General features: G+C 36.3%; 3 protein-coding genes across 4 annotated transcripts in view; 1 reads left to right on the forward strand and 2 right to left on the reverse strand.

The window, feature by feature from the left end:
* The first annotated feature begins 3,282 nt into the window (after positions 1-3,282).
* On the forward strand, positions 3,283-10,597 carry LOC306864705 (xin actin-binding repeat-containing protein 1-like). Its single transcript, XM_079408871.1, has 4 exons — positions 3,283-3,440; positions 4,948-5,093; positions 5,412-5,459; positions 6,095-10,597. Exon 4 carries the CDS (start codon positions 6,095-6,097, stop codon positions 10,298-10,300), a length of 4,206 nt encoding a protein of 1,401 aa, XP_079264997.1. The 5' UTR covers positions 3,283-3,440; positions 4,948-5,093; positions 5,412-5,459; the 3' UTR covers positions 10,301-10,597.
* Positions 10,598-12,615: 2,018 nt separating this feature from the next.
* On the reverse strand, positions 12,616-18,684 carry LOC306864706 (solute carrier family 22 member 13-like). Its single transcript, XM_079408872.1, has 10 exons — positions 18,029-18,684; positions 17,256-17,359; positions 16,941-17,095; positions 16,587-16,755; positions 16,272-16,392; positions 15,607-15,701; positions 15,162-15,376; positions 13,332-13,440; positions 13,035-13,244; positions 12,616-12,903 (listed from the first exon to the last, which is right to left on the reverse strand). Exons 1-10 carry the CDS (start codon positions 18,401-18,403, stop codon positions 12,828-12,830), a joined length of 1,629 nt encoding a protein of 542 aa, XP_079264998.1. The 5' UTR covers positions 18,404-18,684; the 3' UTR covers positions 12,616-12,827.
* A 967-nt stretch (positions 18,685-19,651) lies between these two features.
* LOC306865026 (serine/threonine-protein kinase OSR1-like) overlaps positions 19,652-27,185 on the reverse strand; it is a 43,760-nt gene continuing 36,226 nt past the window's right edge. The window contains exons 11-19 of one of the 2 annotated variants that reach the window (XM_079409351.1): positions 26,570-26,692; positions 26,320-26,388; positions 24,373-24,408; positions 23,832-23,942; positions 23,648-23,706; positions 23,494-23,546; positions 22,475-22,543; positions 21,827-21,891; positions 19,660-21,739 (exon numbers count right to left, since the gene is read on the reverse strand). In XM_079409351.1, coding sequence (XP_079265477.1) covers positions 21,665-21,739; positions 21,827-21,891; positions 22,475-22,543; positions 23,494-23,546; positions 23,648-23,706; positions 23,832-23,942; positions 24,373-24,408; positions 26,320-26,388; positions 26,570-26,692 — 660 coding nt within the window. In that variant the 3' untranslated portion in view covers positions 19,660-21,664. Of the gene's footprint in view, positions 21,740-21,826; positions 21,892-22,474; positions 22,544-23,493; positions 23,547-23,647; positions 23,707-23,831; positions 23,943-24,372; positions 24,409-26,319; positions 26,389-26,569; positions 26,693-27,185 lie in introns of both variants that reach the window. The other variant, XM_079409352.1, reaches the window with a different exon arrangement.

Below are 27,185 nucleotides of genomic sequence, written 5' to 3' on the forward strand. Positions count from 1 at the left end.
CCTGTATGACCTGTAATACAAAATGTGATGATTGCTTTCAACAAGTTCCAACAAGGGGGAAAAATGCAGTATTTTAAGTACAATAAAAGTTGACCAGTAAGATTCATTCACTAAATATATTCGAAAGCCATACAATAACTTTGAGGAACAGATTAAATTTGAAGTTATTCACTGAAACTCTTGCTTTAAATTTGGTTAGCATTCACTCCCTCTGAATGAAAGCAATCAGCTTAGATATTCAGCTAGAGATCTCCTATCATGTTCCACAGAAGACATGAAAGAGGTTTGAAAGACATGAAGGTGAATCAATTATGATCGTAGAATATTTGTTTGCTAATAAACTTCTAAAGCGATAGTTCACCCAAAAATGAAACCTCTCTCATCATTTACCCTCAACTTGTTTGAGTTTCTTTCTTCTGTTGAACACAAAAGGAGATATTTTGAAGAATCTTAGTTTGTTTTTTTCCATACAATGGAAGTTTCTTCTCTCATAATGGACTCTCTTGTTGTTCTCTCTTAATGTTAATGTGTAACTCTTTGATTAAACTAAATTTGCCTTCATACAGAAAGTGAAACTAACAACTCTATTTACTGAAATCAATTGACCCTTTCGCAAAGACCCGCCCCTCTTCGTTACTGTTGCTATGTCCAAGCAGTGATCCCACACATCATGTTCATCACACACACAAAATGCATCCCGGAGCAAAGAAGACACTGACAACATGCCGACAGACAAGAATCAGAGCAGGTTACTTTATGAAACAAAGTTTCAGCGTTCAAATTTTGTCATTTTTTGAAGAAATTCAAACAGTAAATACCGTTTTGTGGCCCTTTAATGTGTCGTGAAGTATCTCAGTAGCACCTCACTTTAAGAGGCATGTGAGCCGATCAACTCTTTTCTCTTTTTCCCCTTTTCTAGTTATAGCATGAAATAAACATGAATGAGCAATAGAAGGTATCTTGTTTCAATCGCAGAACTTGAAAACCATTTTTCAATTTCAAGTCCACCGCACCGACGTTAATCTATAAATCTATTCTCCTGTCTGGTTTGTTGGTCCGACAAAAATGGCAGAGTCAGCGGTATGATCGGTCAAATCGCCTGTGGGTCCTTGCTGCAAAGGGTCAATTAAATTAAATGCTTGACTTTATCAGACCTTCTGAACATCATGTCTTCACCAACACCAGGTACCAAAACTCTCCTGGAAGAAAAACCAAAGAAGTTGATTCAGGAGATGTCAAGCATGAGGTAAAAACACTAAGGCTCATGTCTATTAGATTATTCAATATTACTAACATTACACAGCTTTCTGAAATGCTTGATTCTGACTGTCCAGTCCTGACATTCTGAGGTCAGCTATTCCCCAATAATGACTGCTGTTAATAGCAATGCTGTTTAACAACCACATTCAATGAGCTAATAAAATATTTAAACTCAAATCATAATTTTTTAATTATTTTTAATTTCATAATTAACTAATTATTTGATCTAATTTGATCTAATTATGTGGGCAAGTAGCCATGGAGTAAGATTATAATATTGTGTAATAAGAATATTTTGTGATAACAACCAGCTGTGTGTACAATACCACTTACTAACATATTTGATACCATTGTTTACCAATGTTTTAAGGAAGCATCCATTTTTACCTGCATAAAAACTGTGAATGTTTTCTAATTTATCTCCTCAAGCTGAACATGCAGGTCACACCAATTCCTGTCATTGAGAATGAGAGCGAGACAATAGTGAGGAAGACTGAGGTCAAAGAAAGGTCCAGGGTATCTCCTCTCTCCCGCAGTAAGTCTATGGAGAGTCTTCCTCGGCACAGACCTACAGGCACCACAGCACTCAGGGTGCTCTTTGAGTCAAAGATCACCAATCAGGCTGAATCCAAGAAGAGCAAGACAGCACTTGAATCAGCGAGTGCTGAGAAAGCCAATAACATTACTCTTCCCAATTACAAGGATGCGGAGAACACAAAGCCACAAGTAGAGGCAGAGGTTAATAGCAGCCATAATGAACAAGAGAAAGTGACTGAAGAGGTTCAAGTGATTACAAAGGTAAACAGTTGGACCTTACAGAGATTTGAGCAAGAGTCATTTGTATTTACTGATAAAATAATTACTCTTTCAGAATGCAAGAACAAAGCAGACAATAAACCGATCTGATAGAAGAAAGACCATTTCTGGCATTTGTAGTGAAAAAATATCCTCTCCAGAGGGTGAGTAAATACATAACTTCATTTTTACATTTTATAAGGATATGCTTGTACATGCAAAACTCAGTGCCATGGTGCTAGGGTGTTCTGGGTAATTGCTAGGGTGCTTTGGATGGTTTGCCAGGGCACTCAGGGTAGCCCATATGGAGAAAAAACATTATATATATTTATTTTAAAAAATTACATATATATTTTTTTCTAAGATATATTTATAAAAATATGTATTTATTTATACTGTATTTAAATTAAAAATGTATTTATTATTTATTTAAATGTATTTTCAGATATATTGTATAAAATGTTAGGCTAATGCTATAGATTATTTTATGTATTTTGGTTACGTTTTCTCATATATTTGGAGATATTTTGATATTTTTTTACCTTACGGGGGTTTCAAGAGCATTTCTAAGTGGTTTCTAGGGTGTTGTGGGTTTTCTTTTTGCATGTTCACCAGTGCTAAAATTGTAAGTCTGATCAAAACATCTAGCCGCAAGATTTGAGGATTTTGAGGTATTGTACCCCAAATAATACAGGACATTTCAAGTACTCCTAGGGTTTGTTCAAAATGATAAGCAATAGTAATAGCAATGCTTACCTCTGCAAAAACCACCAGTAAGGATTTTAGTTCAAGGTTAAATTTCATATGTTGACAGACTATCATGTGACCTAAATGTCAAGGGCAAACTATATACAAGATCATGCAAGACACAAAGCACATAATATTGCAAACACAGTCAAATCAAACTACCAGTGCAATATTAAAAATATACTTTATTTTCCAATACATTGCTCATGATATAACTTGGGCCACATGTGAGAGGTATCCAAATTGTAATTGTGGAAACGCCAGATGACATCACAGCAGGAGCAACAACAACTGTTCCCAATGATGTGAGATGAAAATAACATGCTTATTTGAGTCATTTCTGAGTGCTGGGTTGTGGCAGACTGGAAAAGTAGGTATGCATCTCAACAAGTGATTGACTCAGCCTGGTGTAGCAATAGCAGAATAGCTCCTAAAATAGCTGGCTGGCACTTATTTTATCCATGGGAGCCGGACAGGGTCAGCTGTTACCAGCACAGAAACGGCCACAGGCTTGCTGACACACTCGGAGGACACACATGGCTGCTAGACCAGTCAAAGGATCATTATTGAACTAAGTAATAAAGTAATTCAGAGGGATTTGAGTTAAGCTTATGAGCAAAGAGAAAGAGCGCTGAATGGTGAGTTTATGTTTACACATTTTTAAACCGTTCTATTGCTTCAAATAGTGCGTGTGCTAAAGAGGATTTCCCACAACATATCTATTATAGACAACCACTGTTGTGTGACCAGGGACATGGGATTTCCAGAATTTGATTATTCACTTGTCTGTTAAAAACAGGCTGGAAAACAAACTTAACCTTACTGTAGTTGGAACATTGGTAACCAGCAAATAAATGATAAAATGTTCATTTTCAACCCACTAACATGCTGAAATTAGTTAAAGAAGATGTCTGTTTGGACACTTTGCTTCACTTTTCCTCATAACATTTTATTTTTAGACTGTTTTAGAGAAAATCTTCCATGTGTTGTTAATGAATAGCTTTTGGAGAATGCTTTTGTGGTGAACTGTACAACAAAACATGGTAATTTAACCAATGATTATGGAACCAAGAAAAATAATAATCCCGTAATCATTGTGATACCTAGATCAGATGGTTAGCAAGTGTGATTTAATGCAGATGCACTTCCTAAGTAAATGTTTTACTACAATAAAAAATAGACTTAAGTATTTATCAGATAGTGAGTTTCAGTTCCTACATACTAATCAGATACTAAAATACAGCCACAGCTGATCATAATTTTATTTCACAGGCTTGAGGCAAGGCAATATTTTGCCCTTGAAACTGATTAGTCTGCACCCTTCTGCTCATTCAAGCAAGCTGTGTGCTGGTTCTTGGTTCATGACTGGAAATCCCATTGGTATCTGTGTCACGGAGTGTCAGATGTTTTCCAGCCTAGTTTCTGAGCAGACTTTGCACACTGCACTGATGACTTGTATTCATAGCAGCTGTCCACATTACTATAATGAGAGCTGACAGAGTAATAACTATCATAACCATCACCATTTCAAAAATATAAACACTTACCAAATGGATTTAACATTAAAAAAAAGCATTAATGGATGCATGTTTGGTGTAAAACTGAATAAATCAATCGCAGTTTTCAAAAAGCAGAGGTCCGCGAAGGTCCTTTGGGGATCTGTCTATTTAATGTAATAGGCCTAGTACTTAGCACAATTATTAAGCACATATATTACTTGAAGTTGATTGTACAATTATAATCATTTTGGAAATTTTAGTATGAAGATAGTATGCAAGCTTATGAATGGAGATGGCTTGATTTGACACAGATAGACTTTGCATCATAATTAACAGTTAAATCTTAAAGCCCTGCTGAAAGCTTGCTGGGTCACAGATAAAGTCTCTTGCAAAACTAACAAACAATATCCCTGACAAATCACATGACTGCTCACCTCCCACTGAAAGAAAAACTGTTCTTTTTAAATGAAACTCCTATCTGACAGTTCAGAAAGTCTTTGGTGCCCCCTGATGTGTGCGTCTGTGGGTCTCGGTTGTAAAAGCACAGATGCTGACCTTGATTTCATTCCTTTATTCAGGAAATTAGGAGTCAAAGTTTGAGTCACAATAACCATATCATAATTCTGATCTTTCTGCTGTATTACAGAGGATAAAAGAAGGTCAGTCGCAGACTTCAGAGACAACTCGGCTCTCAACGGATTGGAGAAACCCTCTATTTCCGTCAAAGCTTTGTCTGCACTATATCTGTCAAAAGTAGCAGCTGCAGAACCTGCGGGAAACCTCTTGAAACCAGTTAGTACTTGTAACTACTTTTATTCTTCATGATACATGTGGTGACCTTTGGGGCCAGGGGGATGAGACAGAATAAAGCAGGCTGCAGGAAGAAAAGGCTGCTAAATAAAATGCATGTAACAGCTGGTAAAAAATAATTTTGGTTTATGTCATAGTTCTATCTACAAGTTCAAGGAGCATGGGTGTAAATAAATTATATATTTGACATGAATTTAAGTAAATAAAATCACTTCCTGGTTATTTTTTTGTTTTTATTTTTATTTTTTGATCATATAAGCTCAAATATACTTGTAATTTCTTTGATTTTGTTTGTTCTAGGACCAGAATCTTACTTCTCCAACAGGAAAAAGGCCAAACGCAAACAAGGTAAGGAAAATTAGCTTCAAATCTGTACTTTGGCTCAGTGGTAAAACTTATTTTGGCTTTTTAATTTGATTTAGAGTACAAAATAACCACTAGCAAACATCACCCCTGCTGTGAACTCTGGAATAAATTGTAGTAGTGTGTGTAAATGTTGTTTTTATTATAATTATATCATATTATGCACCTTATTCTTAAAAATGAACAGGCATTTTTTGTGTGATTGTTTAGTGCTCTAAAACATTAGCAAAACATTAGCAGCTTGTCTTTCTGTAATTGCATATTCAAATAAATAACAAATTCCGGTTGTGAACCCTTAGCTCTTAGGTGTGAAATAAAATAATAACATAGGAAATTGAATTTACTGTTTCACTGGTCTTTGCGCTCATAATAACATTACTAACATAAGTTATAACATTCTCAACTGCCTGTATTCAGATTGCTGAAATTATTAACTATTAGAAATTTTTGGCACAAAACGCTGGTTTTCTTTGGCATGCGGTTTGGCTTCCTTACAGTTCAACAGGTATGTTTAACTTCTTTAACCATTTATGTTTAATAAAAGTTAATCATAACCATTTGAAATAATAGACTAATATATTAGCTACAGTAATCTTATGAGGTCGTTCTTTATTTTTTAGATGGCTGAAGGTGCTCAAAACAGTATTGCATATGCACCTGAATCAAATCCACCAATACACCATCTAGAAAACAGCCCTGATGAACATGAACGACCCTTTACATCACCACCCCCTACAAGAGAAGCAATGTCCATTCTGCACCAACGCCGACAGAAATGCGAGCTTAGACGGCTGCTAAAGCACACTTACCCTGAGCTGAAAAATGTAGACAGTCTGGTAGAGCAGGAGTTGGCTGATATTCTTAACATGGACCCAGACACAGGCACTGCATACCAGAGTGAGTTCCAGTCCAGGTGCTGGCTGTTTGAGAACCATGAAATCAATTCAGTGGATATCCATGATCAAAAGCTACAGAAAAAGGAGTTTCAAGAGGGTGACATCAAGAGAACTGTCTGCATATTTGAACAACCAACATCTAACTCCTACAACGAAGACAACAAACCTCAACTCAACAAATCAGAGGAAGGGACATCCGAGCAGAGCATCAAGCTGGATGTGAAAGCCACACGCAGAATGTTCGAAACTCAGTCGATGGCTAGTCAAAACCCCTGTCCAAGGAAAAACATTGTTTGTGCGGAAGAAAGTCGATCAAACCAAAAACCAAAGAGTAATTTTGAGACTGATGGAAAAGAAACATCAGACCTTCCCCATAACAGTCTAACCAATGATCACATTGACACAAATGAGGTAGTAAGTATATCTAAATCCAAACAGGTCTTTGAAACAGTATCACATGACAAGGAGAACATCACCAACTCACCAACAAATGATAGCTTCAGCAGTCAAGAACAAGAATTGCTGAAGGCAAATGTAAGAAACAGAGCTCAGATGTTTGAATCAACTCCACTTGATAAAATCAATCAGCAAACCAAGGAAGAATTAGATACCATCCTGGAGAACACACAAGAAAGTCTAGTTTCTTTATGCAACTTCAGTATTATGCATTCTGATGGAACCATCCTTGAAGCTAATGAAAATGGTCATGTCAAAAAAGCAAGATATCATTTCATACAAGAAGATAAGAGACCGGAAATTCAGGATGAAGAGATAGTGACTGGAAACATAAAGAACATCATGCTTCAGATGCTACCAGGAACAAACTTGAACCCAATTGTGACCTTCCTAAAAGAGGACAGTCAGGGCAATGTGGAGATTCAGAAAATAGATGTTCCCATTCACCAACTTCCATTCACTCAAGATAAAGAGTGCAGAACTGCCAATGTGGTGCAGATTACTGAAGATCTACTCAGTCAAGAGAAGTCCCTGAGGAAAGGAGTCTTAATACAAGATAGAGCCAAAGGAACGAGAGAGATAACCATTTATGCTCTATTTATCCACAGTGAAGACAGTACAGGGGTAATGGAGTTTGGTAAAATTGATTTTAGATCCATTCCCTCAAGTCTAAGGAATGTTCCAGAGTCTGAAAATTGTGATCTGAAGACTGATATTAGTTCATCAGAAAGTTATACAGTAGTAGATACAAACAAAACTAGTAATGTGCAGCTATTCCAGAGCTACATTGAAAAAGGAGACCTTGATCATCTAAAATGCCTACAGGAAACATCATCAGATGTAGATATAGGTGCATCTACTGGGGAATCAGAGAAAACAAGTGAGATTATACCAGGTAAAGTTAACAATATCAAAGCCCATTTTATTAAGAAAATAGATGACACAAGCATGCAGTCGGATGAAATAAAGTCAAAAGTGTTACCTAAAGAAAGTTTGGCAAATAATGAAAATAATGATGCAGAAGCAACAAACCAATCTGAACATTGTCCTGACACAGGTGACAATCTGGAAAAAGAAAGTCTCCAAAATCAAGACATCATGGATGATGGAGTCGTTCTTCAAGCAGAACTAGTTCACGTTGTTGAAGACGATGAGTTGGGGAATTTACAAACAGCCATTATGAATCTCCATCAGGCGACAATAGAGGCAAAAGCTCTTCAGCCGAGTGTACAAGCAAAACATGCTTCCCAAACAAACCAAACCCAACAAATCTGTGATTCTGGTTCAATGACCCATGAGTTTACACATGTGAAAAACAATGATAATGTAAGTGAGAATGACGAGCTCTCACAGTTTTCCAAAACTGAACTGGAAGAAAGTAAGCAGGATGTTATGAGAGGTAGCATACAGGCAGCTCTTGATTCCTTGGGAAAGTCGAACTTTAATGTCATAAAGGGTGATTTTAGAGCTGCCATGATTTATAGGAATTCTGGTAAAGGATTTGCAGGACACAAAAAGACAGATGAAGAGATGATGAACCAGATGAACCAGTCAAGTGATAGGACTAAAGAAAATAAGTCAGCAACATCTCCTCCTCCACCTCAAGCCAAAAAGGAAGCTTTAAAATCACCTGAGGGAACTGACACAACCCCTTGTGAAAGGTCATTTGAAAACAAACCAGTGACATGTTCTCCCATGTCTGTCTCTGTAGAAACACCTGTTAAAAATCGTAAAACTCCTGTTGGACCCAAACCGGCTATCCCACCTAAACCAGATCATTTAAAAATTAAGCCAAACCCTCTTGGTTCTGAAACTGATTCAGAACGCCTTAACAAATACCAAGTCCCTTCTACTTCTTCAAAACCACCAACTGAGCAGACTAATGGATCTTCAACTTCCAAACAATGCCCGTCTCATGGAAATGCACTCTGCAAAAGAGTACAGCATACTGATGCTAATGAACATGAGTCTAGTGAAACATCAGTGAGCAACACTGAAAGTCCTAAAAAGCTGAATGGTGTAGAGGTTGTTGAAGAAACTCCAAAGAGCTCCCCAGAAAGCATTGTCAATGAATCTTCCATAGGATTTCATGCTAGTCTTCAAAACTTCGGGGTAAAGTCGAGTGGTTCAGTGCCTCCTGTAAAACCTAAAAGAATCAAAATGGCAAAAGAAAATGTAAAGAACTCAGACAACACCATTAGCAACCCTACCACTCTGGAACCTGAAACAGCACAGGGAATAACTTCTCCTCAAAACAATGACTCCTCCGGCGAGACTTGTAAGACAGATATCAACAACCGTGAAAAAAGAAATGATAAAAGTGATGATCAACAAGTTAGTGGAGTGGTGAGACGGGAAAAGAAAATTAGAGGAGAGACTGAGGACGAGCGAAGGCAGAGGCTCTCGGTGCACATGGATGAAATCATGAAAGGAAACGTGCCAGCTGTCATGGAGATCTTTGACAAGCTGAAAAAGCAAGAAGAACTCAAAAACATACTCTCCAAAGTGGAGGAAATCGAAGAAGATACCAACAAAGTGGACGTGAGCTCGCTTAAAAACATTTTTGAGAGCGTACCTGATTGGGTTGTGCCTCGAGAGAAGAAAATCAAGCCAAAAATAGTCACTCCAGAACATGCTGGAGCACCAAGTGAACCTGAGATGATGTCGTCCATGGAGGTGGCTTTTGAGGACTTAGAGAAAGCTGGTGCGGAGATCATTCGTTTAAAAGACCAAACACTTGCAAGACTCATGGATATAGAGGAGGCCATTAAAAAGGCTCTTTACTCAGTATCGACTCTAAAATCTGACTCTGACATTGTAGGACTTTCTGGTCTCTTCAGGGAATCAATGGTGGCCGTACAAGGTTCACCTCCTTCAGGTAATATCAGGAAAATCAGCATTGGGTCAAGCAAATCACCAAAAGCTCAAAACCAGATTGGAAAGAGACTTTCTGGACAGTCAACAACACACAAAAGGCCAGAGCTTTTTATTCCCACAACCAAACCGAGATCAGCTTCACCGGCGTCTCCTTCCTTTATTTCCATTCAATCTGCAGCGAGGAAGTCTACGGAGTCGCCATCACCTCAGATCAGTCCCCTGAAGGAAGAACCAAAAGAAGAGACAAAGCTGCAGTGCTGTTGTAGTATGCCTTCAGACCGCAGGCAATGTTCTGTCACAAAAGGAGCACCCTCGAGCCCTGCGAATCCACAGAGGCAGGTCAGTGTGCTGGAAGTGCAAACCAGGCCTGAAGAAGAGAGAGTCATTGGAACAAAAACCATCAGCGAGAACTATGAGAGGACGGACTCCTTTGGCAACAAGTTCTACTCCTCGAAAACTTCCACGGTTGTGACAACCCAACCTGAAACCAGGACAACTTCTAAAAAGCTCATCGTGAGCAGTCCAGCCACAACAGAAATTGTCACGTACCCAAGAATCAACACACCTTTTATTAGAGAAGACCGTCCTCCACTGTAAATTTATTTCGAAATTTATGTTGGTTTTGGTTGCAATATAAATTAAAGATCTAATAATGTAGCAGCCAATGCATTTTTGTACTTTTTTTGCTTGATTATCTTTTGAATGATAATTTACTATTACTATTTCCTTTTGTTAGTATTTCAGTTTCTGTGTTTTGTGAATTATTATTTTTTTAACTATATGATTTCCTCAGTGTGTTGCAGTCATGCAGTAAAGATGTTCTGATATTTCTGTGAATACAATATAATTAGAATTTCTGCCATATTTGTCAATAAAAATTATATAAACGTGTCGTCACATTATACATTTCAGTAAACAGGATTTCTTTTCTTGTAATAGTTGTTTCAAACCGAATGACAACACAACTTCACAAGGTCCTTTCAGCAATCGGCGCTATATGATGTCTCCTATGATCTGTTAATGTGAGGTTTTCTCTTATGTTATCACAGGAAAACTAAAAGTAATGGAGTTAATTCATAACTTTTTCGTTTTTGTTGCAAATTTGTATTAATTTGTATGCTTGCGTTTGTACGTTTTCGTATTTACTTGCTCCACTGAGGGGGTAGGTTTAGGGAAGGACCTTCATACTTTTTTCATACAAATTGAACATTTTCATACGAATCACATTAAATGAATTTTCACACTTCTAAAATAGCTGTTTTCTTATGAGACTGGATAGACTGAAACAGTGATCAACCAAAGTATCTCCTGAAAATATTCTGGTAACATTATTTCTTAAAAAGTCTGTTTTATGTAGTTGCATGTACATTCATGTATGTACATTCAAAGATCAAAGTATATAATCCTGTGTTTTTAATATCAACATTTTTATTTAAATACTTTATATTTTCTTTTAAAATCTAGTAAACAGTTTTAATGTATATTAAATGCACATTCCATTAAGTAATTATGTTTGTTAATGTAAAATGTATTCATTATAAAATGTTTTCAGAATTATTATTATTATTTTTTATTTATTTTTTGAGTGTAGAGGAGTATGTTGGGATAATATACGCTGATAAAAGATTTAATATCTTTAAGAAAAATATCATTCAACCAATGGATAGACATTGTGAAGCCGAAATACAGCTTTTACAATGATACAGTGTGAATACTATGATTTATACCAGTGTTTTCCAAAAGCCAGTGCTGCATAAAAAACCCTAATAACTTAAGTGAATTAAAAGCTAACTTCTGACCCCAAGTCTTATGGTATGGTGGTGTGTTAACCCTTTCATGTGACTGTAGTTTCAGCCAGCAGCTCAGGAAATATGCTCAGCCTGTCTGAAACCAGTTTACCCCATGGAAAGAATGGCAGCGGATAAACTACTTTTTCACAAAACCTGTTTCTGCTGCAAGCACTGCAAAAAGAAACTAAGGTAAGAATGTTTCTGATAATGATAAAAGCCGATAATGAACATCATTGAAATTTAAACATTACATTTTTTATTCTAAATTAGTGAAAACACTTTGGCACCATAATGCAACTAAATAACAGCAAATCATTAAATAGGAAGTGCTGAAGCTGCAGTTCTGCACCAGTTTTCAGACTTTGCCTCTTAAGCTGTTAACCAACTTTGCTGACATTGCAGCTGTTGCTTAAAACTGTTAATCTACAAATATGCTCCATATGAATGTGTTTTTATAGCCTACAGATTATAAGCAATAAACATACTAAAAAGATGTTTTGCTTGGTTTTAGCCTGCAAGGCTACGCGCCACTCTATGGGGAATTCTACTGTGTTTTCCACTATCAGCAGCTTTTCAAAAGGAAGGGGAACTATGACGAGGGCTTCGGTCGTCAACAACATAAAGACCGTTGGCTACAGAGGAATGACACAAACATTGTTTAGAGCTACTGAACAAGTATATGGGCCATAACCTTGACTAACAGATGGTCTGATGTAGGCAAATATGATTTTCTGGTCTTTTTGAGATTGTGCTTTAATCAAATATAAGGATTTAACATAAACATAACGTGATTTTATATAGCAGTTCATATGTATAAATCAATATCACACCATATATTCTAAAATGTGTGTGTTGTTATATTTGAGACCTTGATGAAAATGTGTTTTATAGCTGTAGTACAAAATATTTGACATAACCGGTTGATGTTGACGATCTTAATTTTTTAAAAATTGCTGAAAATAGCATGGATGTCAGGCAAAAAATCAAATATGAATATGTGTGCATAGTTTTTAGATGCCGTTTGTTTTAATTACTAAACTTAATAAATAGCCCTTGTTAAGGGCTTTCTAGTTGATCCAGGTTTTCTGTAGCATCTGAAGAAAAACACTAATGCACCTTTTCAATCATAAATCACTGATTTTTACTATTTTTCAAATTGAAATGATAAAAAAGTACAAATTCATTTTAATCAAAACTTTGCAAACACTTTGCAAATTGAAAAGTAAACAGTTGTACCTTTGTTTGTCTTATTTCCCCCATTCACACATATTAATAAAAATCTATTTAAAAAATAGCATAAACTTCAACTACATTTTTAAATAGAAGTATAAATCTCATAATTTTGTGCTTCTGCGAGCCATTTCCTGCTCCTGATTCAGTCCGGTTTCAATACTGGCTTTCTCTGATTCCCTGTAAATGAAAAATTAAGAAAAGTAAGATTTAATTCTGTAATAAATTCTGTGTATCAAAAGTTAACTATTTTTTCTATTTATCATTGCAAGAGTTGTCAGTGCCACTAATATAAAGAGGTATAAACGCACATGCAGTCATCCACGGGGACGTCAGTGTGGTCCTGTAGGTCAGTGTTAAGTGTCTCTGGGAGCAGGAAAGTCAGCGCTCCTCCCACAAAAGGAAGAGTGCCGTATATGACCATTGGAATAGAATGATGATACATGTCCAACAAGCCAATCAGAGGAGCCAGAATACCAGCTACACGTGCACACATGGAGTTCAGTCCCACACCGTTTTGCCTATATGATTAAGTTTAAAGAACAAGAGCTTATTTAGAATCCATAATCGAAGATAGTGAGTGTTCATACAGTACATATATACAGTACCTCACAACTGTTGGGTAGAGCTCAGCAGTGTACACATACACAATGGTGAAAGAGGCAGCGAGGGAGAACTTTCCAACCACTGCGATCACAGTCACAATCACAGGATACCCTGGAAAAACAAACTGATGGAGTTATGGTTTAATTACAAAAACTTCATGACTTGAGAATCTTTTGATTTTGTACACTCATTCACACATTTTTGTACAATCTGTTCACAATGTCCTGAGGGTTAAGGCAAGGCCCTGATATACTTCAAACGAAGTTCATTTTCGTTCTTCGTTTGGGGGCAAAAAGAAGTTTGAAAAGGCTGAGCGACGGTATACTGTTTTTAAAAATTCCAACACCCCCGCATTTCTAGGAATTAAATGCTTTCTCTGAATCTTTAAAGTCTCTCTGCGAGCGATCGTACAGGTGTGGATATATTTGTGGCAGCTCAGCTATTCGGCACAGTGCTAGTGTATAGCATAGGAGGCTATGTTGCTAGTGACTTGGAGATGTTGTTCCCCTGCCTGACCTTTGTTGAATGAGGAATGAATAGGAGGAGCTTCTTCCCCCAGGCCATCAGGCTCCTAAACTCTAACTCTGTGTCATAACATCACATGACTCCATGTAAATATCACCATATCAATAAGTTATTCATAATTTTTCTCCATGTACATATCATATATCAATAAGCTATTCATAATTTTTCTCTACCTCATATTGCTGCTATTCAAATACCCTGTACAACTTTTTGCACATTATTTTTTGCACATTCCTCTTATTACTATTTGTCAACAACATACTGACCTGCACATTTATATTTATATTTTTTATCTTATCTTATCTTATCTTATTTTATTTTATTCTTTTCTTTTATTTTATGTTTTGTACTTCTTCTTAATATTTGTATTCTATATAATTGCACTGTCCTTGGAGCGGACCTGACCTACATTTCACTGCTGGTTATACTCTGTATAATTGTGTATGTGACAAATAAAACTCTTGAATCTTGAATCTTGAATGAGAAACTAACCAGAAAAGAAAAACAATCGTGCGTCAAAGAAGGAGGAGCTCCAGAACACACCCACCGATTGCGTAATCCCCTTGGACCAATGGTAGCTCAAAGGTGTTTAGGAGCCAAAATGAACTCCCCCAGTACATTCGCTTTGGTGAGCTGTTTCGAACTGCCGAAACAAACTCAAAACAAACTTCATTTCGACCTGATTTTGTTTGAAATGACGTCATATCAGTTCGTTCTTCGATTACGTTTGAAGTATATCGGGGCCTTTAGGTTAGGGGTGGACTTTATGGTAACATTTTGCCTTCAAATCATACGTTTTTGTACCAGTCAAATTGTTCAAATTACAAAATCGCCGACTAGTACACATTAATTTCACATTAATGCTTACAGATTTTGTCAATTGAATGTTTTTCCAAGACAGTTCCTAAGCATTGCACGATTTGGTGAATTTGTTGCAAATTTTCATTTGACATTTTCCCTACAAAGCATACAATTAATTCAGATCATATTAATTCATACCACATTAATTTAAATAATATATCTATTGTTTTACAATGTATATATAATAAACTTATTTTTTTAATGTTTTGATTAAAAAGTACATGCATATGGTCAATTTTTGCTGCATATTTTTGTGGTTTTGTGGTGTGGTTTAAGTGTCCAAATACTTTTTGTGGCCACAGTATGTAGAATGACTGGATGTAGCAAACAAAAATTAATAAATAACAATTTTCTTTGTTGATTATTTTGTGGGCAACTTTTTTGCTAAATGGGACAAAAACCTTTCTTCTTCTGTAATTCTAAAATAAGACTCTGAAGGTCCTCACCTGCGGGTATAGCAGGAATAACCAAGCAAGCGGTTCCTCCAAGGAGCAGAATTGCGCTCTGGCAAATCCTCCTTCCGAAGCGCTGAATGAGAGGAAAGCAGGACAGCCGGGCGGGAAACTCTGCAATGCCAAAGATGAGTTGAGTCAGGTAAATGTCCAGGCCGAAGTTCCCCACGTTCAAGCTGACACCATAGTAAACCAGGCTTGTCACAAACCTACGGTGACATAAATGAACATATGATCAAATGCTCAGCTGCTTTTTCAATCAAATTAGAAAAGTTTTCACAGCTTGATTTGGTTCCAAAATCAGTGATAATGTTTTATTGTTAACATTTTATGCTGATGTATTTAACCTGAATGGTAAACTTGAATAAAGCATCAAAGGTATGGTGTCTTATCACATTTTGGATTTATAATAAATTTGGGAAATGCTAGGATAACTCACCACATATAGCACATGATGAGAGCTCTCTTTCTTAGGTAAGCCACTCGAAACAGGTCTAGCATGCTGCCTGTTTTAGCTGTGTTCTCTGCTTCCATCTGATAAGGCATCCTTTTGTGTTAATTGATCTTTATTTTATTACTTTTGATTCAAGTATATGTTTTAGAAGGAGTGAATTTGATCTTTTACAGTTTTTCACCCAAAAGAAAAATTTGCAAAAAAAAAAAAAAAAAAAAAAAAGTATCACTCTCGGGCCATCCAAGATGTAGATGAGTTTGGCTCTTACTTGGAACAGATTTGGAGAAATTTTGCATTACATCACTTCCTCACCAGTGGATCCTCTGCAGTGAATGGGTGCTGTCAGAATGACAGTCCAGACAGCTGATAAAAACATCCCAAGAAAAAAAGCTGCGTGTTTGTAAGAAAAAAATCCATCATTAAGAAGTTTTTAACTTCAAATTGTTGCTTTCAGCTAAAATATAAGATTCTGATGGCACCCATTCACTGCAGAGGATCCGATCCATTGGTGACTAAGTGATGTAATGCAAAATGTCTCCAAATCTGGAGAGCCTGAGGCTACATTTTCAGCAAATTTTCATTTTTGGGTAAGTTATTTCTTTAAATCTTTTCTTAGACCAAATAAAGCTTGGCAAAGAGAAAAAGGTCACCTTGTCGAGCAGATTTTCGGGCACCTTTCTGCCATTGATTCGGGCAGCTTTCAATATCTCTTTCTTGGCCCTGTCTTGCTTGCCCTGAGTCAGAAGCCATCGGGCAGATTCAGGAAGAATCCTGCCAAATACATAGACAATTATTAGAAAAGAAAACACCTAATAAAAAAATATATATATTAAATTAAATTATTAAATATTAAATTAAAAATGAAATAAAAGCAATAAAATTAAATGACAAATGTATGCATGTCAATTGACCATTAACCAACATTAGAAATCCGTGAACAACATGCATCACTTAATAACTCTCACCAGTAATAGATGCAGAAAAGCCCAACTGGTGCTGACAGAACCAGCTGTAAAATCCTCCAGTTTTGGATCCCAAAGGCCACACCGGACAGCAACATCAGACCAATGGCATAAAAGCAGTGTGACAATATGGTAAAAAGGGCCCGTTTGGCTGAACCACACCACTCAGTACCTAACAGACATTAGAGATACCATGAAATTCATCTGCTGAGATCCCAAACAGGAGCTATATACATTTGACTTTGATTGTTACAAAGTATTTGTTTTAAGCATAAATTCTCTTTATACATGCAGTCTAAATATATAAGCAAAATTTCAGATTTTTAATATACTGGCATTAGGAGTCAAATGTGTTACCCAAAACAAATGTGTTGATAGAAATCCCTGATACTGTGGTGCCGACCACAAAGCGGAGAGCAATGTAGACAAAGATGTTGGGAGAAAATGCTACTGCCACCCCAAATAGAAACTGCAGGAACAAGGAAAGCAGCGTCACAAACCGCCGGCCATACCTGTGGCAAGAAAACATGTTAACCAGCACAGTTATTAAACCACTGACATGAAAATTAGCCCTTGATGGCTTTTAAAAACAAACTGAATAATCAGAATGTTTTGTTTTTGGAAAAACTCCAAAATAATCATTGTATGTAAAATATCATTCAAGGATTGTACTTGTCTGCCATTGGCCCAAACAATAGGGCTCCAACAAGAAGACCAGCCATGTAGACGGACTGAGATGCCTCATTATATATCTTATTTTCACACACCAGGTCAAACTATGATAAGATAGGAAAAGAAAACAAGACAACAAACAAATGATGTAAATTAAAATGATATGAGATGTTACAGTTCAAAGCACATTATAAAAAGGGTAGTTTTTTTTCCAATAAAGTCATTGACCTTCAACTTTTTCAAATTTCAATCATTAGCCTATTGTCCAGGAAAAAAGCACACAGTGACAAAAGACTATAATGATGATAAATGTTATGCATTACATAGCATTTGGTGTTATGTTAACAATTTGACGGCCATAGAAACGCATAAATACGGCGGCACGTGAAGTCAAAATCCGGTTCACCAGTAAATTAGGTTTTGCAAAAGTAATGTCTATTTCAAAATCTCTTAATCACAAAAGTTAGATTACCTTACAAGTTAGCTATAAATCGCAAATTCAAAAAATAAATCTTAAGTCAAATATTGTTTTACTTTTAATAATATAAAATCGACACATTTTAGGCTAGCCTATTTCACGTAGCCTATAGATAGCATATCATAAAAATATTAATTTAAAAAAAAAAGTGTAACAATGAATAGGTTAGTAGGCTATAGCCTATTATTTACATGTTATGAAAAGACTTTATAAAGTTTAAAACAAAAAAACTAAACTAAAACACTTATTACCATATAAGAGATAGGCTGTTTTATTTTAAAAGGTTGATTAATACCTCAGTTATAAGAGTGCTGCTGCCTTCTGGTGCCTTATAAACCCATCCATCAGTGCATGATGTCGTTGTGTTTATTCCATAAGCTTCAATAGCATCAAGCTCAAGATCAACAGGTGTGAACATCTGACAGCTCTCATACTGTCCTTCAGTGTCCAGAGGGATGGTGAGGTTCAGCTGCTTCTCCTCTGTCAGGTTGGGAGCCCGCTCTAAGATCCAGCTGCTGTTGCAGTTGTGAGGGAAGGTGATGGCAGTGAAGACCTGACCGAACATGTGGAAAGCTGTGAAGATGTTGGGGAGACATACCGCCACCAACAAGCGCTTCTGAAACGCCCCAAACTCGCCGACAGACGACAGGATCTGCGCGAAGTCTATCATGATGATCACTGCGCGAGCATCAGCGGCGGCTCGAGCTTGGTTCACCTTTGCGGAGCGAAATTAATTTTTAAACTTGTCACAAGTTCAGCATATCTACCACGCTCTTATCTGCTACGACATAGATAAAGCAATGTTTTTTCACAGCGATAAGGACAGCCAGAAGATTTGAAATTAATAGCAATAAAATATGATCCTATATGCAAAAAAAATAGGTTAATAATCTGATTCTAGTGGTTGAAATGTACTGAGAGGAATTCGGGCAGTGTGTTTTGTTTGTGTGTGTGTATGTGTGTGTGTGTGTGTGTGAGAGAGAGAGAGAGAGAGAGAGAGAGGGACTTTGGAGCATGAGGCTAATGCAGTTGGGGCCTTTTTGCCAGATAAGGCGGCCTTAATGTTTTGGTAATATGTAAACTGTTGTGAATGTGCTTGTGGGATGGGTTTGAGCACAATATTTAGACAATGCTGTATATGTGTAAGTGTAACAAAGTGGCCACACTATTAAGGGTAAAAGTAAGATGATTGTGACGAGAAGAGGGCAGGCTAAATAAAGGCAAAACAAATATGAATTTAAAGGGGTAGATCACACATTATTTATGCGCCCGCATGTTGTTCCAAACCTTTATGAATTACTTTCTTCTGCTGAACACAGAAGACATTTTGCAGAATGGTGGTAACCCATCAGCTGCTGGTTATCATTTACTTCCATAGTTTTTATTAGGGTTACTCCATTTAACCCGACAAAAACGTGCCTTTTAGAGCCATTGTCTACATATTACTACTTATTTGTCAGTTCATTTATAATGCTTTGTTATTCTTAAAGGAACAGTTCATCCAAAAATGTTAATGTTGTCGTCATTTACTCACCCTCATGCCATTCTAAACCCCTATGAGTTTATTTCTTATGTTGAACACAACAGAAGTTATTTTGAAGAACCAAACAGTTGTTGGCCCCCATTGACTTCTATAGTAGGGAAAGAAATACTATGGAAGTCAATGGGGACTAACAACTGCTTGATTACCAGCATTCTTCAAAATATTTTCTTCTATGTTCAGCATAGGAAAGAAACTCATACGGGTTTGGAACAACATGAGGATGAGTAAATGACAACATTTTCATTTTTGGGTGAACTCTCTCTTTAAGTTGGTTTTCTATGCAGAAAATCTAAATGCACATAATATACAGCTCTACCAGAGCATAATATTAAATTACGGTAATATAAACTGTAACCAATAAGGAAGCATTTTAGGCACCTTTTAAATTAATTGTTTATTGATTTTAAAGCATTTAAAAACATGCCTTAAAATTCAACAAGCTAAAGAAAAATGTATTGATATTTTACTTACTGTTTTTGGTTTTAATTTATTTATTGCTTACAGTAAATTAATTGACTGTGAAGGCACTTGACTGGATATTATTTAATTATACACTATATCATGTTGACCATTGATCTACACAAAATAAATTCCTTATTCAAAGCAAAACTCACCTTTTCAATGCAAGCAATTTGATTATGTTTTTCCTATTTTAGTGGACAGCTTTGTTGTGATTGTAAAGAGGTGAAAAGAAAATACTTGTGCATCAAATCTTTCTTTTACTTCCCTCCTAAAAGCTTTTGAATCTTCCAAATAAAACTGGAAAATAAAGTTTGAAAAAGGTTTTAAATTATTAGTTGAATGTATATATAAAATATTAAAATGTCAAAAAGGGCAAAGGGGAATAATATAATAATAAACCAGGTGAGACACTGCTTTAAAATAATTAAGTTGCTTAATATTATTCCAGGATTTGATTTTATTTTTTGCACAAAGGTAGTGATATGTTTAAATGAGATTTCTTGGGAGAAGCAAACAACCTCTCATAAGTTCAATGAGAACTTCAGCAGTTCAGAACAGACCTGCAGAAAACACCAGGCAGATTTATGCTACATAAGACCCCACTGTGATTATAGGCACCCTCAGACAAAAAGACAAACCAACACTCACAATGTGTCTTTTGTAGCTGACACCACCTCCCATCACCTTATTTATGAAGAACACAAAAGGCCATGAGTGAAACATCCCATATAAAATCAAACCAATGGCAAATTACATTATTTACATGCTCAATTGAGTTCATCCACAACAGAAATACACATGAATACTTAAGAGTTCAATTCCAGAGCAGGAAAAAGCCAAACACCAAAGTTTCATCAGGTACCTCAGGTAATTCTACCTTTTCACTTACAGAGAGACTTATAAAAATGAAAAGTCACAGATAATGTAAAAAATAAAATAAAACCAAAATTCACAAATGAATGCAAAATCTAAAAAACAAAGGAGATATGCGTGACGCAAAAAAACGTGTAGAAATATTAAGGCAATAACTTTTAGAGCAGCATGGGATAGTAACATTTGCAAATGTGCCAAGTTGAGACAGCAAAACAAGGGTGAAAAAAACAGTAAAACCAGCCTTCAGGAGTGTTCATTAGGGCTCAATGACACTGAATAAATCATTTCATATTATTCAGCTAATCTGTAGAATCTGAAATATTTGAAGAAAAAAAAAAAATCTGTTTGTATTGATACTAGTCAGTGTACAATGAAGAAATCAAGCTCAGAGTATAACAGCAGAGAAAGTAAAAAAGTGCAACAACCAGAAGTAGAAATCTCTAAACCAGATTCTGTAAATGTTCATCAAGCTGGTTTAAACTAAAGTAAATAATGCAAGCTGTGTGATAAAACATGCTTAGTTGCATCTCTTCAAAAGCATAGTGAAAATATAGGTTAAAAAATAAAGCTATAACTATAGCTAATCCCATTTACTTCCTTTATAATCTCCATGTTTCTTTGAGTTTCACTCCTCTTTTATGCGCTCAGTAGTTATATTGGAGGCATTTTTGTATTGTTCATTTTTAGGGTGTCAGTTCAGTTTGCTCAAAACGAGGACAAACGTAGAAAAAAAAGAAGTAAAGAAAGAGAAACATTAAAAGACTATTAAGGTTATATATCTGGTTATGATAACTGCATCCTTACACAAATAAATGGTAAACTTTATTTTAATCGATTCCTACAAATTCTGATCATTCTCATGTTTGTGCAACTCTTCCGTTGGGCCGTTTGAAATCCTATGGGCTGGCGCTATGGTATCTTTCTCTTTGGCAACAGTGGTTTCTTTAGGGCAATTGAAAGAGGAAAAAAAATACATCAATGTGTCATTCTGTTGGTAGTGTTGGTTTGTTTTCACATTTGTAGGCAATTCATGGTCCCGCACAGAGCCAAAGTTTAGTTAATGCTGAGCTGAGCAAATCCCAAGAGTTTGATATCGTCAGGAATCTCAGAGCCCTCAATTCCAGAGGCCTGGAAAACAGCACACATGACGTGTTACTGCAAAACACCAGTGAGGACTAACACACAGTGACTTTAATCAAAACAGAAGTCACTCACCAGTTTAAATGTGACATTTTTATTGGAATGAGGCTCTTCGACTATCTTCTGCAAATTAGCAGCCACTGAAATGACACAAAACAGACGTTTAGGAACATGATATATTATAATTAATAAATGACAATGTCAAGATTAAATAATTCTTATCTTTGCATATTGCACATCAATCTAACTTTCAGTAGAAATACTTATAGGCAAACATATCAATATATATTACATATATAAATAATTACTGTAATTCAATTCAGTAATATTACAATTTAAAACAACTGTTTTCTATTTTAATCTATCTTAAAATGTCATTTATTTTTGTGATGCAAAGCTAATTTTTCAGCAGCCATTACTCCAGTCTTCAGTGTCACATGATCCTTCAGAAATCTAATATGCTGATTTGGTGTTTAAGAAACATTTTATCATTATCCATGTTGAAAATGGTTGTGCTGCTTAATATTTTTATGTAAACTGTGATACATTTATTTTAGGGTCAGTATTCTTCGATGAACAGAAATAAAAAAAAATAGCATTTGTTTTAAATAGAATCTTTTGTAACATTATAAATGCCATTACTATCACTTCTGATCAATTTAATGCATTCTTGCTCAATAAAATAATTAATTTCTAAAAAAAAAAAAAAAAAAGAAATCTTACCTATAACTAAATCTCTCCCATCTACCAAGCCAGCCGATACCAGCTCCTGAGAAACCCCATCTGCGGTGTCTATAGAAAAAGAAAATGTATGTGATGCATTAACTCCCCTTTTTTTTTTTTTAAATGGCTTGCTTAGACCAACAAACTTTGAGTCTGGCAAATTACAACCTCCTGCATAATTGAACTGACAAGCTTGTAGATCTTCCAGAATGAGGCTGACAACTTAATAACTGATCAGCTGCACACAACATGCTAACACACTATAGTGAGTACAGAGAGCAGAATGAAGACGTGTTCGAGCAGAAGAGGATTCTCACGCACTACATCAGGCCTTCAGAAATGGACATCTCTCCTGGAGCCAGCTAAATGCGCATGACACTAAATGTTTTATTTTGAGAGTCTTGAAAATTCACAACACGGCACTGACAAAATGCAGATGCAGAGAACTGGTGCTCTTTGACAACTGATGGAAGGAAAAAAAATGTACTTTAGCTTTGCTTTTGCCTCTGCTGGAGGGCAGAGAGCTGAGATAAAGAGGAACTGATGATGATTTGTTAAAGGAAAACATGTTGGACAAAAGAACTGCCCGAGTGTGTAAATGGAACAGATTGAGATGTTCTCCGCCTTTGACAAATGTGACAACTGTCAACCACAATATTGAGTGATTTTTCTAAAGAGTCATGAACACTTTGGGAAAACATCTGCATTAAAGGGATACTCTACCCAAAAAAACTGACATTGATTCATCAACTGGGGTCGTATGGATTACCACCAGTGTTCGTTTCGCATGTTCTTTCAAGCGTTATCTTTGAGGGACCCATTCATTGCCAGAAAATAATTATTTTTCTATACATCTCATTTTGTGTTCCAGAAAGAAAGTACACCTGGGATGGCCTGAGGGTGAGTAAATGATGACAGAATTGTAATTTTAGGGTGAAGTATCCCTTTAAGAGCGTATTGTGTGGACTTTTTATTGCTTGATTTATTGTTGACTATTAGCCACATCTTTACACTCTTACCTCTGCCAGGCATGAACTCAAATCTTATGTCATTCAGTTCCTTTTTCAAGTTTCTATAGAACAGAAGGAGAAATATAAGTCATCCACTGCTCCTGTCAACACTGGATCAATGACAACTAATGAATCAAAACATAAAAAAACAAACACATCTTACCTTAACCTTAATACTAAACTGATGGGGGACGGTGAGGCATCACCTCCAGGAACTGGGGCCTACAGATGGAAGCAGAGGATCAGACTCTCTGTACAGATTGAGGTGGCATAATAACTTCATAACAGCTTTGATTGGAATAGAGATGTCAAAATGTGTGAAGTTTGATTTGTTGTTGGTGCTTTACCTGCGCAGGGTTTGGGGTTGTAGTTGGGGCAGTGTGTTGAGGGTTGGCCGGGCCCTGGCCAGCAGCATGAGGTAGTTCAGGCTGGAGGTGGCTGCTGAAAGGCTGGAATATCTACAAATACATGCACAGACCCACATAAACGTTTATAAATTAAATTAGAAATAACTGTGAAATATAATCTCTGGTCATATATATATATATATATATATATATATATAATAAATAAATCATTAAATGTATTACACAATAAATATGAATATAGTATACATGCATTTTAGTGTATAATTGTAATTTAAAGACTTAGTGTAATAAAAATACAAAAAAGTAATGTTTTTCCAAATAAAATATTTCATTATTTTTAAAATATGCACTGTATTGCAGGATACAATATTTTGCAGAGTGCCCCATTTATTTTGCCAAATACAATATGTCATCCATGTATTTCATGCATACAAAAATGCATTATATGATACATAGTGCAGGAATCATAAGAATAGTTCATTATTATGGTATTTGGAAAGATTTCTCATGGTCCACATACCTCTGTATTCTGGAGTCCTTCTTTTACTCTTGGTGACTGTGTGAGAGATAAAAGGTCAAAGGTTAACTCAAGTTTCCTATAATATATAATGGTGTGGGTTACTGTAATTCAGCTTTGGATTTGAACGCACTGTAGTAAGGAATGAAGCAGGGAGTTAAGGTCCTTCATGAATATTTTAATTACACTTGTGCTATGATTTTAAGTATTTTATAGTTTGAGTAAAATATCCTTCAAGAACTGAAGGACTACTGGGATTGTTTTAAAGAGATAGTTCACCCAAAAATTAAAATTACCTCATGATTTACTCAGCCATCCTAGGTGTAAATGACCTTCTTCTTTCAGACAAATACAATCGGAAATATATAAAAAATGTCCTGGCTCTTCCAAGCTTTATAATGGCAGTGAATGGCTGTTGAGATTTTGAAGCCCAAAAAAGTGCAGCCATTCATCATAAAAAAGTGGTCTACACAGCTTCGGGGGGTTAATAGAGGCCTTCTGAAGTGAATTGATGTGTTTGTGTAAGAAAAATATCCCTATTTAAAACTTTATAAGCCCTTATCTCCAGCTTCCGCATAACTATTGTACGTAACAGGATTTGTAAAGAAAAATGTCGAATTTCTATATAAGCAAGGAGACTGGTTTTCCTTTGTTGTAAACAAAACTTGGCTCTCACAAGACTAGCATATTCTCACCAGAGCTTACCATATGCCTACGTCTTTTGTCATCTGCTGGAACGCCACTTTCTCGTGAATGCGTGTACGACAGTTTGCAGCAGCTAAAGATTACGGTTTATAAAGTTTTAAACATGGATATTTTTCTACACAAACGCATCGATTCACTTCAGGAGGCCTTTATTAACCCCTCAGAGTTGTGTGGAGCACTTTATGATGGATGGATGCACTTTTTTTGGGCTTCAAAATCTCAACCACAATTCACTGCCATTATAAAGCTTGGAAGAGCCAGGACATTTTTAAATATAAATCTGATTGCATTCGTCTGAAAGAAGAAAGTCATATACACCAAGAATGGCTTGAGGCTATCATGGGGTAATTTTCATTTTTGGGTGAACTATCCCTTTAAGATATGCAACCAAATTACACAATATCTGCCACGAACATATTCTATTCAATAGTATGAACTACATACATCTAATGTGTTCCAAAACCCTTAACCAAACAGACACAATTAAACACTGCCATCTAACCTGAGGTGTGTTCAGACTTACACTACTACTTCAAATGTTTAAGGTCAGAAAGATTTCTTTAATCAGCAAGGATAGAAGAGATATAAAGTGATTTTTTATACTAGAATACAAAGATTATAGTGACCAGAAGTGACCATATTGAATGTTAGTGCCTAAACCAACAGAAGTCTCATTATGAGGCTGTTAAGCAGAATCTGGATGGTTACCAGAGAGCATTGATTTGGTCAGTATGACAAAGTTATAAATAAAAACACAATACAGATGGCGTGCAGGAAGCACACATTCAGTCTCTCTGTTTTTCCAAGCAAGAATTGTTTAGTTGCATTATTTTTGCTTTACCACAGTTTAGTCATTGAGATTAGAAGTGTGTGGTCAAGCTTAAAAAGCCAGGTAAGTAGGTAAATCTGTAGCAGGCATAAGCTATAGGTTCATAATAAGCTGAGGATATTGAGCAAAAGTTATCATATTAAGCGATCTAAATGATTTTATACTGTGCATGATTATTTCTTGCATAGATCTGCAGAGAAAAATATTATCACAGACAGGTGAAGGTTCAACGTTCATCCTTAACCAACCTGAACTCTAGTAACTTTATTGTTTTAGCCTTTGAAGCTGGATAACTAAACAAAATTTATTTCTCATTATCTAGCACTTCCAGTTCCTGTATGCCCTAATGTTGTGTTTGACTGTGTGTGCTTCCTTGTTAAGGTGAGCCATCTGTATCAGCGGGAAAAATGAACAACCCTGGGTGGGGGCAGCTCAAGAGGATGAGAGAAACGGACTTGTCGCCTTGTCGACTTGGACTGCTGCTCCTTTAGCAGCAAACACAAAACACAGAGCCCAAGGATGAGAGGTGCCATAACAGCCAACAGCATTAAAAACTACCACACACAAAGAGTGCAAACAACCACAGCTGGAACTCTCAAAATGACATGTTCAGTAGGATCTGAAATTATGCTTGTGTGTGTGTGTGTGTGTGTGTGTGTGTGTTACCCGTAAGGCAGCAACAGCAGCTTTGCCCTCCTCGCTCTCCTCATCCAGTTCATCATCACTCCATTCCCATTCTCCATCTTCTGTTTTATGGAGTCTCCCACTGGAGCCAGGAACTCGCCGAACCTACATACAACCACACACAAATATATACACATATAGTACATACAAATACTCTGTTTGTACACACACACGTTGGTTTTTGTGGTTTATGGGGACTCTCCATAGGCGTAATGGTTTTTATACTGAACAAACTGTGTGTGCTATTGCCCTACACCTAAACTTAGCCCTCACAGGAGACTTTGTGCATTTTTAGATAAAAAAAAAAAAAAAAAAAAAAACACCATTTAGTATGTTTTTTAAGCCTTTTGAATTACGGGGACATAGGCAGTGTCCTCATAAACCACCTTCATATTGTAATACCTCTGTCATACCCATGGCATTATACAAATTTGTGTCCTCATAAACATGCACACACACACAGACACAGACACAGACACAGACAGACCCACATATACACCATATAGCTAAAAGTATTGGGTCACCCCCTTCTAATGAACATGTTTGACTACTTTAGTCATTTCTATGAGTACAAATCTTAAAGCATATGTTAAAGAGA

This window comes from Barbus barbus (assembly GCF_936440315.1).
Source record: "Barbus barbus genome assembly, chromosome: 46".
NCBI lineage: Eukaryota > Metazoa > Chordata > Actinopteri > Cypriniformes > Cyprinidae > Barbus > Barbus barbus.

What these genes read in the sequence shown, in the direction of transcription:
- LOC306864706 (XM_079408872.1), bottom strand. Translation starts at nt 18,403, where the DNA reads ATGATAGACTTCGCGCAGATCCTGTCGTCTGTCGGCGAGTTTGGGGCG. An exon ending in TATCAACACATTTGTTTTGG is followed by an intron (nt 16,756 to 16,940) that starts GTAACACATTTG and finishes AATGTCTGTTAG; the next exon opens with GTACTGAGTGGTGTGGTTCA. An exon ending in CTTTTCTGCATCTATTACTG is followed by an intron (nt 16,393 to 16,586) that starts GTGAGAGTTATT and finishes TGTATTTGGCAG; the next exon opens with GATTCTTCCTGAATCTGCCC.
- LOC306864705 (XM_079408871.1), top strand. Translation starts at nt 6,095, where the DNA reads ATGGCTGAAGGTGCTCAAAACAGTATTGCATATGCACCTGAATCAAAT.